Below are 18,468 nucleotides of genomic sequence, written 5' to 3'. Positions count from 1 at the left end.
ACGATAGTAAGCCAGCGCCCGGTTTGAGGAATCAAGAAGACAATGTACCAAAATCAAAGGAGGGAAAGAATCTAAACAATGTAGTACAACAAAGAAATAAAAGGAAAAAGCCCCAGAAGTTGTTTGGAAGAATCCCAAACACTAGGTAGTTGTTGGCCGTGTGCAGAGAGAAGAAGTCTTTCCTTTAAGATGCTATATCCCTATCATTCTTTTGGTTCTCATTAAGCACAAGCTTTGGCAGCAAGTCCCAGCTTTTCTTCTGCAACATTGTAAACCACCTCAAATGTCTGCTGTTGCATATTTCCAAGGATTGCCACATCAGAGGCACCCCTATTTCCGGCAAAAGCAAAGCAATATATAGTGGAGTTTGCTTGTACAAGAATCCCAGACTTGTCAACATTCAGATTAATACCTCCATCAAAATGCAAGACTACACTCGGTATCCTTACTGTACTGTAGTCTGTCAGGTTGTAACATGTATCAAGTAGTGAAACTGCAGGAGCAAGTGGATACTTTGACATTTTACCACCAAATGCCAATTTAAGAGCTGAATATGCACGAGGTGGTAATCTAGTGATGACAGTACCAGAGTCTATAATGGTTCCTGAAGTTGTAAACACTGATGATGAGATGGCCAGCATTTTCCCCTTGACACTGATACCTGTCAGATTCAAGAAATAGAATGATGGACCTCTTGAATCGTTCAGTAACGGAGTATAGTGAATATTCCTTGTAGTAATACTGGTGTGGGTTTGATTTCCAAATGCAAGGTACCCAGTAGAGTTGGTTGTTGATGGAAGACAATAGGAGAAAATTTTTCCATATTTTTGAGAAGTCTGTGATACTATAGAGACCTTGTTGCGGCCGAGGCCTAGTAATCCAGCTGCAGAACCGAACAGGCCTAGATTGTTTTCGCCGCACCCGAATTTGAACTTGAAGAAGATATCAGAAGGAGATAATGTTATTTTTTCTCGAGAGAAGTATCCTCCAGAGAATGAACCATCACCATATCCAATCTGGTATTTGCATTCATTGGTGCAGGATGGTGAGTTTCCTGTGGCAGATTGCAGTTGCTTGCAGGCATTATGACCACATAAGATGTTGGAATAGGTAGAGGATAGAGCAGGGTTGAAGATGGAATCCTGTTGAGGATAGCATACGCCAATGCATGGTTGGCATTGGATCCAAGTAAGATCACTGCCGGTGTCGAAGATTACTGTGAAATCTTGCTTTGGGGTTCCTAATCCAATCCTTACCACAAAATTTCCAGTCCCTAAGGATTGCCCAGAATTGGCTGGAAGGTTTACTTCAGAAGAAGCTAGCGCAGGAGTACCATCATTGCGTTGGTCGGAGTTGGAGATTCTTGAATTGATGTGAGTCACTCTGATTTGGTCATCCAAGAGAACCTGATCTAGGCTAGGAGTTTTTGCATTGCCTTTTTCCAGTGGTGAGCAAGGTCCATGCAAGTGAGCGACTTGTAGGACTGGTATGCTTGAGATCTCAGAGCCTGAGAGCGTGGTATGGTAGTATTACTAGAGTTGTTAATGCAACACTTGAGAGAGAATGGAGATTAATAAAATGCAAGATCAGTCTTACCTTCAGCTGGTGTAGAACAAACTCTTGCTGCAGGCATTGATGAGGAATGACTAACTGTGAATAGATGACTGTGGTGATGAAGATTTGCAGATTTTACTTCTTTGAATCCATGATTGGCTTCAACCTTAATCTTTGAAGATGAACAAGCGGAGAGAATCAATATAAATGAAAGAAGAAAAGGAGGAAAGCAATGGAAGGGGTTGGCCATGTAATTAAATGGAAGGATACACAAATTATCAGTACTGTTTTCTTCCTCCGCTACTGCCAAGCCAAAGAATGAAGGAAGGTTGATATTTACATAGATAAGAGGACTAGAAAATGTCGCTTGTGGAAGAAGACTGGAAAAGCAATAGAGCCATACATTTTCTTTTCTCTACTAAGACACTTTTTTTTTTCTTCTTTTCTTCTCCGATTGGTTTTACTATTCCCTCAACGGTTATCGTGCATAGCATTACAATTTACATTCATCAAACATAAATAAATTAAGAACCCATGATTGAAAGTGAGGAATTCTGATTTTGGTTGGTTTTGTGAAGTTCTGAATGTAGTTTGGTTTGTTTATTTCCATGTTAATTAGAACAAATCCGCACGTCTACAGGCACAACCATGAGCACCAGCCTTTGGCGCAAATACAGTGGAAGTTAATTTAAAATTAATGTAAGATAGAGAGATATGGTTCCTTTTCTGGGTAAATAGATAGAGATGTGGTCAAATAAGAGATCTTTGAGAGGGAAAACATATATAATAATTCATTGACTTCCTTTTAAATTAAAAGGTTCTTTATGAACCTTTATGGAATCATAAAGAACCTATGAACCACATCTAAATTAGATAAAATAATACAAAGATGGGACTCCAGTAGATCCAACATGGGTGGGCCCAGACAAAATGTGTAGTGAACAAGTGTTTGAAATGCACCTAACGGGAAAGTGATCCAAACTCTTTTTTATTTGGAAAAAAATGTGTATAAAACAATTAGCAGTGGGATTTGGGGATCTTAATTTGTTTCCACAATGAGTCAAACCATAGAAAATTAATAAACTATGTAGAGTAGATGTTTTTCCTATATAAGAACGATAGTGGAATGGACATCGGAGATAACCATTTGAGATGAACTTGAGTTGCCTAAACCTTGAGCAGTTGACAGTTGGCTCAATTCGTAAAAACTAACGTCAAATGGTATAAGATCAATCAACAATTCGAATCTCCTTAGCCTAGGGGCAAAACTTAATCATATATATTTAAATGATAAATATAAAAATATTTATCCATAATTTTTGCCATAAAAATTTATATATGTATAGGGTTAGTGGACCTATCTGATGCCAAAAATATTTAGCACAAAATAAGCTGCCACATGACAGAGATAAGTTAGAATCCACATATCCTATTTGAATACAATACATAGAAATACAGTGGCCAATGGATGGTAACCGATAGAACGTGTAGACAGTTGGCGAAAGCGAGAAATAGGGGATGAAGGGTGGGGATAAACCATAACCGGCTAACGGCGGTAAAAGGGAGAGACGCTGAAAGCATCGGTAGCGGTGAAAAGGTAAAAATATAAAACAACCAAACCGGCCCAAGAAAATGGGGGAAAGCATGAGGCTGTCTTTACCATTAATGGGAGTAAAAAAACAGAAACACGCTACGGTAAAATCGGAAGAGAAGTTAAAAAAGTGAGATGTGTGGGTTCCACAGATGGGAGCCTGAAATATTTTTAAAGAAAAATAATATAATAAATAAATAAAGCTGTGGGGGCTTTAAAGAGTGGGAGTTGGCGCCAACGGTGGGGTTTCCCAGGGGAAGTTAAGGCAGGTGTTGTGGATTTTCTGTGAGGGATTAAGAGATCTCCCTCGCGCTTCCTCTGCTCTGCTAGGTCGGTTCCCTGAATGCTTCACCAGTGTTCAGGGTCTCGTCTTCGTCTTCATCGATTAATAATGGTGTGTGTTTCTCTCTCTCTTTTTTCTGCTAACCAGACCTCATTCAAAATGAACATTTAATCGTAATTCTCTTCTGCGTCTCTCAAAACTCCGATTCCTAACTTGTGATTTTTAATGTTTTCTGGGACAGTATTCATGGTGGTAGTGTCGTAGGAGGTGCGGCGGACCATAGGTCAGTGAATTTGATTTTCTTGTTCATTTCTGTTCGTAAGATCAATTTATTCTAATCGTTTCTGATGATGTTTGCAACTTGTGGTTGCTGTTGTTTTTGATGAAATTGTTTTTTGGGTGAATTTTCATTATTAAAGAATCAGCTGCCTGTGTTAATTATTATTATTATCATTATGACACAACAACATCATAGCATCCAAACTCTGCAAATCAGCTCTACTTGAAGTCATACAAGAAAAAAGGCCTATGCTATGCGTATCTTTACTTATAATGTGGGATTAACAGACAAAAAGTGGGGGGGAAAATGTAATAGAAATACGGCACTTCATTTAGGTTTAATCAGAAGGAACTAGAAGTTGATTGGGATTTACTCTCTGAAATGAAGATTTGAGAGACATTCCAATTAACTTCTGTTATATTTTAGGAGAAACTTTTCCTTGACTGGAAGGTTCACTGCACCATCCTAGAGTTCACAAACCCATACAGGATTTTGGTATTTTCCTTGAAAGGGGGTAAAAAATTTTAAGAATCAGATTAAAACTCAAACCCGATAGCCACATTCATGTATTACATATGTATATGCCTGATTACGATCTGAATCAAGAAAACCTAAAGGTTGAAAGAACCACCTGATAAAAATTCCTACTAAATCGCTGCTGCAATATGAATAAAAGCATGTTTTAAGATCAAACTATTTCAAAAAGCGCATCAAATTTAAAAGCTTGAACCAACATCAATAGGCTAAACTAATGGGAAAAAGGAATTTCAATTTTAAGTAGAAAGAGTATAATGTTCTTTACCAATTCCTTTTCTTGTCCACGTTGTAGTTAACTGCCTGATCTTCCTGCAGAGATTTGCAATGTGATTGATAGACCCCACGGAAACTTCCCAATATATGTACGTTTGATGAGCAAAGTTGAATTACCAAGAGGCCCAATCTACAACTATTCTCATTTTGCATGAGAATTGCCCAAATGGCTGTAGCTGTTGATCATCACCATGGATTCAAACCACTGGCTGACCAAACACAAAGGTGCAGGCTTCGGTCATCCTTCACTCACCTAGACTCTGCCGTGTTCGAATCTGAACAACAGAAACTCCCTAATCAATCACTGAAACAATCCATCAATGGAGGAGTTACCAGCACCCATAGAAGAAGCTTCTCCACACCGTGCCTGTCCTTTGTTGACCAAGAAGAGGGCAACACTAGTGCTTTTCCTAGAGTAGAGATTGTTGGTGGCAGTGGAGCCCCACGTGTACGTGCCCTTGTAGTTGAGTCCGCCATTGCTGTTGCCTCTGGTGTTCAGCCTGTCCCAGTGTCTAGTGGGCTCGGTGGTGCTTACTATTTGCGCAGCCGAAATGGTGATACAATAGCCGTAGCGAAGCCCATTGATGAAGAACCTTGGGCAATTAATAACCCCAAAGGATTTGCAGGTCGAATTCTTGGCCAACCTGGTCTGAAACGCTCAATTCGAGTTGGTGAAACTGGTGTTCGTGAAGTGGCTGCTTACCTCCTTGACCATGGCAGTTACGCCGGTGTTCCCCCTACAGCACTAGTCAAAATTTCGCAGGTTCCCTTTCATGTCAACACCAATAATGATGATTCAGAAACAACATGTACAACACCACCACTTTCTAAGATTGCTTCTCTTCAGCGTTATGTTGAACATGACTCAGATGCAGGTGATCTTGGACCGTCCAGTTTCTCTGTCTCTAACATTCACCGAATTGGAATTCTTGATGTAAGAATCCTCAACCTTGATAGACATTCGGGAAACATTCTTGTGAAGTATCATCATAATAGCAAATCAAACAGCAACAATTATGTTGAAGATGCGGATCTTGTGCCAATAGACCATGGGCTTTGCTTGCCTGAAATGCTTGATGATCCATATTTCGAGTGGCTTCATTGGCCACAAGCCTCTGTACCCTTTTCAGAGGCAGAATTGAAGTACATATCGAACCTTGATCCATTTAAAGATGCATTGCTCCTGAGGAAAGAACTCCCTTCATTGATTAGGGAATCCTCAATCCGTGTTCTGATGCTCTGCACCATTTTCTTGAAGCGTGCTGCTAATGCTGGTTTTTGTCTTGCTGACATTGGAGACATGATGACTCGGGAGTTCTGTGGGAATCAAGAAGGTCCAAGTGTACTGGAGACCCTTTGTACCAAAGTTGTGGCTAGTATCAATGATGATTCTAGCAGTGGAGAAGAAGGGAACATTAATAAAGAATTAGAAACTGAAATTTTTGAATTTGACGAGATAGGAAGTGAAGATGGCTGCAGTGCCAGTGTCTTTGATCTTCCTCATCTCTTACAAAGCCGTCCAGGGATGACTAAGCCACCGAAAGTTCCAGTTACAAAGCTGTCAACTTCAAAATCAATGCGTGTATTCCCTGGCCATGAAACTAAGTCTTCTCTTTCACCTGGAGAAGACGATGGTGATGATGGAAAGAAGTGTGACAGTTTTAACACTGATGATGCAACTGATGATAGCAATGGAAACAATGGTGGCGAAGATGATGATGATCATAAGGTTGGGGGCTTGATAAAGAGTGTGAGTTTCTCTATGCCAAAACGTAAGCTTGATCAAACGGATGGTATTTCATTCAAATGCATGAGTGAAGACGAATGGTCACTGTTCTTAGTTTGCTTTGAGAAACTTCTGCCAAAGGCCTTTGATGATAGGAAGAGCATGGGATTGAAGCAAAGATTAGGAACCTCATGCAGCTTCTAAACGAAAGTTTGGTTACAAAGCTAAGGCTTATTAAGGAGATTAGCTAGGAATGTTGTGTACAATATGGCGTAGAAAAATGTGTATATTATTTATCAAGTCATTTAATTTTGGTGTTAGATAGAGATACTATCACTACATGGATCAAGAGTGAGTGGCAATCTGCCTTCCTATCAATTTGTTGTTTCATTTCACTTATTTTATATATTTTTTTATTCACTTTTATATATAGCTGGATCCAGTTATACAGCTTATGAGAATTCAGTTGGGGAATTTTTGACTGTTAATACTCTCTTTTGTAATTTTTTCTATTTTTTCAATTGGTTTTGCTGTATGTATTCTAGAGTAAAATTTCTTTTAATTCTTTTAAGTACTTTTGCCTTAGAAGTCATCAATTGCTTCATTTTATTCTTAGATTCTGATCAAGAAGTACTATATTTCCATTTGACTCTGTGAAACTTAAGCAGAAGAATTGTGAGTGTTAAACATAGTAAATGGTAATTAGAATAACAAGGAAGAAGAAAGAATCAAAAAGGTTACATGGTTCAGTACCAACTCACCTTCTCTCTGCAAGAATCAAAAAGGTTACTGGGTTTTGAACCAGCCAAGAGTAAGTCAGTAATTACTATGTATTTTACTTCTTGCTTTCAACTTTATCAAGGCAGTCATATTTTTTCTGTAGTTTATAGTGCATTTACCTAGATTTCTGTAACAACTAATATATGTTTCTCTTCTCTCCCCTTATGTCCCTCCCTCTTCTATATTCCTCTCTTTTGGAAGTTAAATGAGTGATTATGTCAAGTTGGCTTTAATGGTGGAAATGATCCCCATATTGTGACAGTGTATATAGAATATAGCAGCCCAGGAAGGGACATAACCTTCTCCCCCAAAAATATTTTAAAAGAGAGATATAATGTCTTGTTGTTTTTTGAATGTCCTAGAAGTGTCACCAAGAAATCAAAATGGAAACTATATATTGGATCTTTCCCCCCCAAATTCAAAAGCATTTTATGAAACTCTTTCGGGTTTGTAGCCTGAAAACTCTACCTCAGATTCGTAAGGTTTGGGAGATTAGTTAGATCCCCTAGTTGTGAATCCCCTCCATCCAACTACTCTAAAACTTACATGTATTGGCTATAGCTTTCTTGAAAATGGTGTCTTGCTGTCATCTCTCTTAGGTAATTACTTCAGTGTTACAAATCCAATTTCAACACTGTTTTATATGCTTATCAGTTTAGTTTTGTTATGTTTATTTTGTGTTGTAAGATTCCTAGCTGTAATTTGCATTCTTTTTTAGCATTTTCTTAGTTCTTTCATGCATATTGCATACGGATACTTACCAACCTTGTTGTGGTTATTGTTTCAGTTTGTCTCTCATATTACAGTAATATTTTTCGAAAATTGGTTCTTTTTCTTCATTGTATTTCATTTTGTATCCTCCTCATCTCTGTAAACGACCTTCTAAAACCTCAATGGCTTATCTTTCTTTTTTTATTTAAAAATAAAGAAGAAGTTAGTTTACTTTTTATGTTTTCTTGTTGTAGAGGAAGCTGCCTTCATTTTCATGTATTTTCTTTTTACAGTTCACCTGCATCCATTAAAAAATCCTTAACTTTTATAAGATTTTACACCTGCATCCACTAAAAACTCCCTAAATTCTATAAAATTTTGCATTCCATTGATTTGTATTTGTTATAGCCCTGTTAAACTCTTTCTCATATTCATTTTCTCCTATGTTAACCTGTTCTGTTCACCATTTTTCCAGTGAATCACCCTCCTTCCTCCAAATATATATATTCCCCTTCTCTTTTTGGTGGGGAGGTGTTTCTATGCACCTCTGCTTCCAGAATTGCAACTTGAGATGTAGTTCTTCCAAACAGATATGCATAAAAGTTATGAAGAGCAAGGGAATTCAGTGTGCAAGAGATACAGAAAGGGGGTACTATTGCTTATTTGACAAGCGCAGGAGACAGAGAACAGATAAGAACAGAGGACTAGAATAGCCTCATCAAACTGTCTGCAGAAAAATTTGGGTGGAAGTCATATAGATACAGTTTATATTTGCTATACATGCAAAGACTGGTTGAACCTTTTTATATTGGGACCAATACTGTTACTAAGTTGGAATCATTTATGAGCTCATGGTGAGATCAGATCTATTTTACTAACAATGGAGCACTAGGGTTACAGCCTCATATCATCTGACCTTTCTTAGGTTGCTTACAGAGAGAGAATTCTCACTACAAATCTATCGCAAAACCATCTACAGGAATTTCATTTAAAGTACCCATTCCTCCCTATAACCTCTTAATGACTTTCAGAATCCACCACTAATGCAACAGAAAAAACATAATGGTTTGGGGAAATCCTCAAGAGCATTAATATCAGCAAAGAACATGCTACATTGAATCCTTCTATTACATTCATAATAAACTGATCCATAAGACCTCATAACTAAGCAACAAATTTATCTGGGGAAGCCCTCCCGCCTGCCATATAAAAGGTGAATGATGTTCCCTTCACTTGTATGAATGATGTTCACTTCTCTTCTATGTCAATCTCTTGAGCCATTCTAAAGATGAATCTGAGAAGTGTTTCCCTTACCTTCCTGGTTCATGGAGAGCAGTTTGGACTTGGCTTGATCTCTTCACACAGGAATGTCTTGCCCATTGAATGCACTTGATTAAATGAAGGTACCATCTCTGGGGAAAGAAACTACACAAGCTTTACGATGAGGTAATTTTTCTGTTGGGGTTGAGATTTCACCCTAAGATTGGGAAAGTAGGTGGTTTCCTCTGACGTCTTCTAAGGGATCTGAACTTGGTAAATTATTGGTATGAATCAGACTTGCCCCGTTGTTACATATAAAGCTCGCTAGTGATCATTCATGGAAACCACCCAATCTGCAATACCCTTGAGCTCTGAATTGATTTACAAAGTCCTCTTGGTAAACCAGTGACAGCAGTCATTCGAGATTCAGAGTGCATTTAACACTATCCTTGTAGTAAATAACCAATCCATCACCTGTCTATTTCTATATTTCCAATAAAAACCCCTCTTCGAAGACATAACATAGAACTGCACAGTATGCGTGTACCAGAATCTCTCTCCCAATGGACCTTAATATTGGACCAAACAGGGAGGAGGTGGTGGAAGGAAGAGTGCTTTAGTCAAAGGGAGGCGAAAGCAATTAAAAAAAATTATCATTCCCATGTTCTCAAGGGAAGATAGAATGGTATGGAGAGGAGCAAAAAATGGCATCTTCAATACTAAATCAGCATATCATCTTCAATCCAATGTCAGAGACAACTGCATGAATTCTACTCCTTCCCGAATGGGAATGGGAGGATGTGCCAGATGCTCTGTGGAAGAGTATTTGGTCATGTAAAACTCTCCCAAAGATTATAAATTTTCTTTGGAGAGCATGTGCAGAGGGAATTGCTTCTGGAGAATGAATGATGAAAAGGTAGCTAAAAGTGGATTACTCTTGTAAAAGGTGTGAAGTAGTGGTGGAATCAGCTAACCATCTCTTATTTAATTGCCCTTTTGCAAAGTCCATATGGTTTGGAAGTAATCTAGACTTCCTTACAGGGAGAGGATAACAAGAATCATTGCAAGGAATCATGGAGAGATGGAAAAAATTAAGAGCTCCAACAAGGAGTAGGAGAAGAGAACTACTAGCAAGAGTTGCTTTCACATGTTGGACTATATGGCTAGCTCTTACTGAGCGAATTTTCAATGGGAAAGGGCCAACGGCAAAAGAGGGGATCATGAAAAGCTCTAAACTAAGAAATCTGAGTTTTGGGCAGTGAAGGGGTTTATTGATGACAAATAAAGAGAAGTGGAAAACGCACAGTAGGGCTTGGTAGGTGTAAAAATTCAGATGGTTGAAATTCTGTTGTGCTGCGACTGATCACTTGAGGAAGGCAAGGGTGGTGTGGGATTTGGGGTTAGATACCATAAAGGTTTGGTACTTTATGCTGAATCTGAACCAGCTGAATTCGCTGAAGTAAAATGTGGGGAAGCCATGGCCTAGTTTCAGCTATTGAAGAAAAAGACCAAGTACTAGCATTGGAGTTGGAATCTCTTGTCTATGACATTCATACCTTATTTGTTGAATTTGTGAGTTGTAAGGTTTTTTTTTTTTTGGCCAAGAGAAGGGAATGTTTCTGCCCATTCTCTTGCTCGGTAGGCCTTGTCCATTACCAATAGGACTAGTTGGCCAATTTTTACCCTTTGCATCAAGGAGCTTTGTGCTCAGGATCTTCTGTGTTTTTCTAGTACTTCTCAATGAAAAGTGGTTTACCTAAAAAAAAAATAATAATAATCCCAACAAGTACTCCACAGAACCCGCTTTGACAAAGTTCTAGCGAGTTATCAACAGCGTTTCAAATTAAAAAATGTTGACTTCAGGTTCTATAAATTGTCTCCCACGGTCTAGTAAAATACAAATTCATAATTTTACTGTAAGAGGAAATCACACAAGAGTTTCTAGTCCCCAAAAAAAACATCGCATTAGAGCTCGCATTTACATCTGTATACTTTTGAATTCGCATCTGATTTCGCATTTACATCTGTATCCAAATGCAGATATGGTGATGCCCTCCGAAGGATTGGATTGATTATTCCAACACCACAATTACCTGATATCCCACTTTTTAAGTTATTTCCCGTATTGATTTATTTATTTATTTTTTTATGATGTTGGAGAAGAGACCGTTTTATGGGTCGGTTAAAAGACCATCGGCCTATCATTTAAGAAACCTATAATTTATAATAATGCAATTGGTAAAGCAAAGTAAAGAGACAACAAACCAATCAGAATATCCTAATTTTTTTTCCTTATCATTTGGTCAAGCAGCAGCAACCATCAACATTATATGAACCAACACCAGGAACAAAAGCACCCACTTTGTCCTTTCATTTCTATTTTTTGTGGCCCTGCTTCCACCTACAGAGAAGGGGAAGTGACGAATTCCCTGGGCAGACTAAAGAGATCCTTCCCCGCGAAAGGAGAAGTCCACTCATGTGAGCCTGCGGACGATGCTGAAGATGTATCCGCCACCACTGGACCTTCCTGCAACCCAGAAATGGAGACTCCAGTTGCAGCTGCTGATCTCATCGCTGGCTTTGCTCCCGGTAACGTTGAAGGTGACCATGAATCATACATGTGACTGTTCTTCATGAAAGATTCTAAACCCCGCAACAACCCATTTGACCTTGAGTTCGACGATGATTCCAGAGTCCAGTCAATGTTGGTGTAGTCACACTCCGGGATGGCGCCTCCTGTGTTCCAATCCACAGGTGAAGATGAGCCTGACGCACCATTTGAGCCCCAACCAGAGAAAAGCCCCAAAGAAGATGGGATAGACCTAGAAGACGCAGATACACCTGCAGGGCCCCATGAGCTCCCCCATCCACCTGCAGGGGGTTCTACTGGGCTAGACACAAAAGGCTGAAACTGAGACTGTTGGTATACCTGCTGTGAGCTCAGACTGCTTGGGGCAAGGCTTGTGTTAGGAATATGTGATAGACCTACATTTGACTTCATGATTTCAACACCAACAGCACTGTTAGGATACCATCCAGATGCCACAGAAGGCGAGGCACTGACACTCGTTGCAGGATTTTGCTTTGTGTTGTTTATAGACTGAGGCCGCTGCATCATGATCACCGGTTCTCTAACTGTTCCAGTTTGAAGGTTCTTCACTTCACTTCCAACAACAACATACCGAGCCTCTGTCTTTGCTTGTGAAGGAGAAACCTGCAAAGAAGATGCTAATGAATATGAAGCAGAAGGGCTAGCTGCAGCATTCGGCCATCGCTTATCCACCGGAGCTGTCACTTGTGACCTTGCCCAGTCAGATTTCGAATAATTCCTTTTCAGAGACTGCAAGTTTCTATTTCCAGATTCCGTCGATGCCACCACTGTAGCTGCTGCTGCTGCCTTGGTGTAATTAAAATCTCTTGCATCCTTTCTGTGTTGTATAGTAACTGGAGCAGCAGTCTTTGTCTGAGGCCTAACTGGACTATGACTGACAGAAACAGCTACCTTGCCATTATTCACAGCCTGGGAGTCGCCAGTTTCTTCCAGCTTCAGCTGTGCAGCAGAAGGCTCCTGCTTTTGTGACCTTAAGGTATCAGCTGCTTTATCTAAATCACCTTCACAAACTACGACAATTCTTTCAACCTCCTGTCTTGAACACTTGAACTTGATCTCCATCTCTGCAATTCGAGCAAGCTCTTCAGATATATCAATTTTCAAGTTACTTCCACCATCAAAATATGAATCCTTCTGCTGTGTAGCTTCTTCACCACCCTCAAATAGCCACGCCACAGATTCCTCCACCTTCCCTTCATTCAATATAAGCGCCATTGTTGCACGCTCGGAAGAGAATCCCATTGCCACAAGCTTCTGTGCAAGTGCTTCTAGTTTCCTAGACATGAGATACCCACTGCACCGTTCGTGCAACTCCTGAGCCCGCTTCTCCCTCTGACGCTGATGCTTCTTCTCATTTTTCTGCCTAATCTTGTCACGCTTGTCATTGTCTGCACCAGGAATTGCCTCCTGCCGAACAGGAGTACCCGCTACTTTTTCTTTCTGGTCTTCTGACTCACCAGAGCAGCTATCATTGTTTGAAACTGAATCATACTCTGCTCCAGTCCCAAGTGAGCTACCAGAGTGATCGTCAGTGTCATCTATATTCCGAAAACGACCATTACTGTGTGGTGGTGGCGAAGAACCAATTAGTGGTGTATCAAGGGTGTGAAAGGTCCCCGAAAGGGGATTGTATGCACTGGCTGGAATGCTACTCCCAGTATTAGCAGAAGCAGAAGGCTTGGGTGAAGCCTTTGTCTGTTCCTTGGCTGCTCTGGCAGCAGCCTTCTCCTTGGATTTGGATTTAGATGCCGGAGACATTCCCCAAAGCTTTGTTTAGCAGAATTTTCCCTGTGTTTTAAAGAAAGAAGCATGGTTAATAAAAAAGAAAACTTATCAAAACAATAAATAAGAAAGCAGACAATGCATAATGACTAGCGTCTAGAGCTCAAAACACACAAACTATTGAACGAATAATGAAATGCCAATATAACTATGCAAATATGTATTCTAATTCTAAACATTATAAAAGGTGAATTTAGTAAAATAATCTACATATCCCGTACAGTTGGTCAAGCAGATACCAAGTCACTATTTCACATCGAACACCGAATGACTCCCTTCAGAGCAAACTTTGTCTGTTACGAAACTCCCAAATCATCCAATTGCAGTGTCCTATATAGCTAGCTCATGCTTAAAAACACATCAAATAAAACAAGTCTTTACACAGGATGACAGATGCAAAATAAATAAATGAATGAAAATTTGATTCAGGAAATAATAAAAAACAATAATAATAATAAAATTAAAAAAAAAAAGCAAGGTCACATAATCCAACTACTAGTATAGTTCTAGGATGTCAGATTTACATGGATTCAATAACAATCAAAGAAATATTCAAGAAATAAACTTCCACCAGAGACTTCTTTGGAATGTTAACCTGATGCAGGAGCAACAGAAAACCGAGGATTCCAATTTAACGAAATTATGAAACAAAATAATACCTACATTATTTTAACAGTGCCGGGCACAAAGCAACAATGTTGTACAACAACATCAATCTGCCATCTGCTCTTCTTTTTTTAATTCAATCTAGAGAATTCTGAAGCAATTATGTTCCCTAATAAAAGTTTCTTCAAGTCACCCTGACTCCAGACAAAGGAAGAACCTTAGACGTATACTATATGGTTTAAAATAGTTAAAAGCATTGTTATGAGTCAATGAAGACCTGCAGTCCATCAGTATAGCTTCAAAACAAATTTAATTTAATTAAGAATCAAGTGTTTATGTGGACAGCTGCCAAGCTAAGAGAACAGTTGAAGGTGTCCTTACAATGGATATCTTACAAACACTAAAGCAGAAAATTCCTGTCAGTCACTATTTGTAATGGATGTGACCTATGCCTCTTGACCACAAAAAGACAAGCTCCAAGAAGATCATAAAGCTCAATTTTGAGAATTTGAAACCCAACAAGCACAGCACTCTTCATACCTACCAGTCTCTATCAGACCACTCACGAACCTTTGTGGACCCCCAGTCTATGGATGTCACAAAGAGCATTCTAAGCAACTCCCCAATTCCAGCGAATGATCCTATACAGTTTGTATATCCATTTCGTAATTCGATCAAGAAAACAGTTTTTCTTGACCGGGAAAAAGCGTTGCAATGGAAACTGAAGCGCGCGGCAGGGGGGGGATAATACCCAAATGCATCAAAATAAAAAAGTCCCAACCAACTACTATTTGGGCATTGACTCATTCCACCCTAACTCATGAACAAACGATATTGAAACTTTGTTAACTTGAATATCACATTCAAGCACTCATATCATGCTACCATGTTCTCTTTATAGCTCTAAATACAAGATTATGACTTAGTACCAAGAATACATAAGATCACCTTAAATTCACCTTGCTCCCCCTTAAGCAAGTCCTTAGGAAGTTAATAGCACACTCGTGAGATTGAAATATATATAGTTCCAATACAATAATTGATTCAAATAAATACCTGCACCTCAAAACAGGAGATTGACAGCCACAATTTTTCAAACCCATATTTAACAAGATAGTACCATTCTGAACTCTTGTCAACTACTTCCAGATACATTTTGTTTTACTTTGATCACTTTCAATGGCTGTCACTATCAATCTGAATTTCCTAATGACTCCCTAAGAAAATTTTGCCCACTTGATGCAGCAAACCTCCATGCTAATTGCAATTGAAAAAATCATCTAGGCAATGATGAAATCTTTAATCATATGTTGCACTTCAATAATCAACCAAATCCTGCAGAACTGCAACTTCTATGATTCTATGGAAATGCTACTGCAATTACTCTAAAAAGAAGGAAACACAATTGAATCCTTTGACGAATACTACACTTCATCACAAGTTGCGAAAATCAAGTTTTACCAGCTGAAACTGCAATTCAATGAACCAGTTGTGAATGGCATTTAAATCAAAATCCAAAAATAGAACAGAAGGGAAACAGCTAAGTCCATTCTTCCAATGTTCTCCTACAGAGCTCCAATGGCTGAAGGAATTAGAAAAAATATCTTCCTTCCAAACACAAGTACGTCGATATGATAAGTATAAGTAAAACAATTCTCAGTGTTTGATTATCAATCACAAAAGAACTCAAAGGAGTACACAACAGCAGCAGCAGCAATGATTATAATCCATTCCAAGGTCACCATTTTGCAAAATGGAATTTAAACAAAGCAATGAGCAACCAACTGCTCACAGAATTTCTTTCACCAAGCAAAAAAAAACCCGAAATTCTAAGCCGCAGAATATGAATCAAAACATTGTATATTCCATAAAATACGAAAGCCAAAAGCTACAACATTAAACAGTTGAAAGCATTCTAAAGTCACAACAAGTCCAGTTTCAGGAAAGGCACCACAGGAAGATAGAACAAACGCTTAAAGCTTTATCCCACTCTATAATAACATTTTCCAAGTAGAGAAGAAAATAAATCACTAAGTCCCTATATCAGCTAATGCATCGCAAAATTTACAATAAAATCACTTGCATTGTTAAAACCCTAAGCAGTCACAGTGATGGCAGAAAAGACCGGGTATATCCAACAAATGTCACTGGGCGAAGAAAAAGTGCAATAGAAGAAACAGGAATATAAATCTAACAAAACATTTTTCTTAAATTGCCACTCCATCTAGATCCCTTAAACCGAGCATTGGGACCATAGGAGTCTCAAACACGGACATTCCTCTTCGTAGTTGGTTCAAAGAGAGCACAATTCCATCTGCGCTAGGTAATGGCCGGCAATCTGACACAACTAACTCTTCATAAATTGCGCTAATGAATTGGACAAGCGACAGAATATATAATTTATTACTCCTAGGAAATTACAGATACCGGAAACGCAAAACGTATCTGATTTCCAACCCCCCAAAAAAAATTTATTCCAATAACATCTCTGCGGCTTCCTCATAGAGCAAAGTAATCTAATAACCGAACCAAAATCATTTCAAAGGCATGTCATAAGAATCAAAACCATCATTCCTGCAAGCAAAAATCCTCTAACCAAAGCCAACCTCAAGTTTTCGGAATAAAATGAAAAATCTCATAAATCATTGGCAAAATTTACCTAATTGAAAAGCCAGTAAAGAGGATAGACTTCTACAACCTAAGAAATTTTCACCAAATTTCAAGAAAAAAGTCCGTTCCAGACAAGACATGGAGAACGAAAAAAGACGACGACACCTCGTACCACACATAATAGACAACGACGACCACCGCCGAACGAGACTCCAGATCTTTTCATCAACACAGACCAAATCGATAATAAAAAAAAACACAAAAACCCGATCCAACATCTAACCTAATTACACGAAATCTTAAAACCAAATCGCTAACCACATAACATAGAAAATTACAAAAAACAGGAAGTCGATAAGACCAAGAGAACGGAGAAGAATAAGAGAAGCAAGCGGTCGAACTAGTGGCAAGAGAAGAAGGAGAAAGATACTAACCAGGTATAAGAAGAAGAGATTTGTAGGTGGATAGATCCCTGACTGTATATCGCGATCTGAAGCCGAAAACGATGTCTGAAAATCGCTTGAAGCCTGATTCGATAAGAAATGAAATTAGGGTTTTGAAGAAATTTTGGGTGAAACGAAGCTCTTTTTTTTTTCCGTTGCCCTCGTTCTCTGTTGTTTTCTCTATGGCATCTTTTCTTTAAATTTTTATTTTCTTTTCCCTGTCTACGTGCCTGAAACTAGTATTGGGTGTGGATTAATTGTCTTTTGAGATCCGTCGTTTTACCAAAGATAGGAGATCTCAGAACTTCGGGGTCCGTACCGAATGGGAAACGCTCGTTAAAATTCCGTGAATTTCGATCTCCCTTGCCAGATGAATTCTTAAATTTATTTATTGTTCCACCAAATTAATACAAAATGAGAAAGTTTACCAAAAACAAATTTACAAAATCAGAGAAATGGATACGTCGGTGAACCGATAAGAAAATCTTTTATTTTTGGAAAATGTATACAAAAATACATAATTTAGTTAATTCCATTTTTATTTAAAATTACATATATAGTCTAAGGTCCCGTTTGATAATTTACCAAAAAATAATTTTGGCTAGCGTTTGTTGGTTCGAGAAGTAAAAAAATTAGTCGAAAATCATTTGATAAAACAAATCTGTTTCTCATGATTTTTGCAACATAAATTTAAATTTATGAAAATTTTTACTTTTCAAATTGTGTGGGTAACAACTATTTGTTATTGCGCCTGATTCTCAAAACAAAATTAGGTGTAAGCCAGATAGTTTTAGAAGGGGTATATGAAATTTAGCTATTTTATAACAATAACAAATTTTATTTCAGTTAAACTTCCAGAAGCAAGTCTTGTCAAACACCACAAAAACACTTAAAACTATTTCTAGTATTATTTAAAACAAAAAACACTTGGTAAGTTATCAAACTAGTACTAAGCTTTCAAACATAATTTGCATAACTTATAAAAAATTAAAAATAAAAAATGGTATGTGAACAATTATAAATGTAGTGAGTTTTGGAAAGAAGCATATGTATAAATAACTATAAAATTCTGGCCATCGATGAAATGAGATTAAATGGTAAATTTACTTTTTATTTATCTAGTCATTTTTATCGATCTACCAGATCTGTCCAACAAAACAAAACCTATTATTGTCATGAAAATGTACAACACAAAACTAATTTAATTATAAATCTTTTTACTATGGAGAAGAAATATGAAAGTAAAAGACATCACTTGATGAGCAAAGATATCTTATTTAATGAGTCTAAAACAGATAGTGCCAGTAGGAGAAACAATTTCCCTTGATTAATATGTGATAAATATAATGCCTTAACATAGAACCCTATGGAAAAAATAATAACAATAAAAAAGTTTGCAAACACCTCCCATTCCCTTGCGT

At 38.2% G+C, this 18,468-nt stretch overlaps 3 protein-coding genes across 3 annotated transcripts; 1 reads left to right on the top strand and 2 right to left on the bottom strand.

The window, feature by feature from the left end:
- Positions 1-221: 221 nt before the first annotated feature.
- Positions 222-1,676, bottom strand: LOC149010142 (aspartyl protease family protein At5g10770-like). The gene is made up of 2 exons (XM_089163042.1): positions 1,597-1,676; positions 222-1,507 (listed from the first exon to the last, which is right to left on the bottom strand). Exons 1-2 carry the CDS (start codon positions 1,631-1,633, stop codon positions 222-224), a joined length of 1,323 nt encoding a protein of 440 aa, XP_089019168.1. The 5' UTR covers positions 1,634-1,676.
- Positions 1,677-3,410: 1,734 nt separating this feature from the next.
- Positions 3,411-6,710, top strand: LOC149010141 (phosphatidylinositol 4-kinase gamma 8-like). Its single transcript, XM_089162148.1, has 3 exons — positions 3,411-3,539; positions 3,670-3,711; positions 4,561-6,710. The coding sequence occupies exon 3, from the start codon at positions 4,670-4,672 to the stop codon at positions 6,446-6,448; it is 1,779 nt and encodes a 592-aa protein (XP_089018274.1). The 5' UTR covers positions 3,411-3,539; positions 3,670-3,711; positions 4,561-4,669; the 3' UTR covers positions 6,449-6,710.
- A 4,180-nt stretch (positions 6,711-10,890) lies between these two features.
- Positions 10,891-17,326, bottom strand: LOC149010140 (Ubiquitin-associated/translation elongation factor EF1B protein). The gene is made up of 2 exons (XM_089162991.1): positions 17,039-17,326; positions 10,891-13,394 (listed from the first exon to the last, which is right to left on the bottom strand). The coding sequence occupies exon 2, from the start codon at positions 13,362-13,364 to the stop codon at positions 11,397-11,399; it is 1,968 nt and encodes a 655-aa protein (XP_089019117.1). The 5' UTR covers positions 13,365-13,394; positions 17,039-17,326; the 3' UTR covers positions 10,891-11,396.
- Positions 17,327-18,468: the final 1,142 nt, after the last annotated feature.

Source organism: Hakea prostrata, chromosome 7 (assembly GCF_041222555.1).
Source record: "Hakea prostrata isolate BN-2017 chromosome 7, UWA_Hpros_2, whole genome shotgun sequence".
Lineage (NCBI taxonomy): Eukaryota > Viridiplantae > Streptophyta > Magnoliopsida > Proteales > Proteaceae > Hakea > Hakea prostrata.
The sequence above is the reverse complement of the archived record's forward strand: the minus strand, read 5'-3'. Positions and strand labels throughout refer to the sequence as shown.

Coding starts and splice junctions, on each gene's coding strand:
- LOC149010142 (XM_089163042.1), bottom strand. CDS start 1,633: ATGCCTGCAGCAAGAGTTTGTTCTACACCAGCTGAAG. Junction 1,508..1,596: donor TTGTTCTACACCAGCTGAAG/GTAAGACTGATC, acceptor CCACGCTCTCAG/GCTCTGAGATCTCAAGCATA.
- LOC149010141 (XM_089162148.1), top strand. CDS start 4,670: ATGAGAATTGCCCAAATGGCTGTAGCTGTTGATCATCACCATGGATTC.
- LOC149010140 (XM_089162991.1), bottom strand. CDS start 13,364: ATGTCTCCGGCATCTAAATCCAAATCCAAGGAGAAGGCTGCTGCCAGA.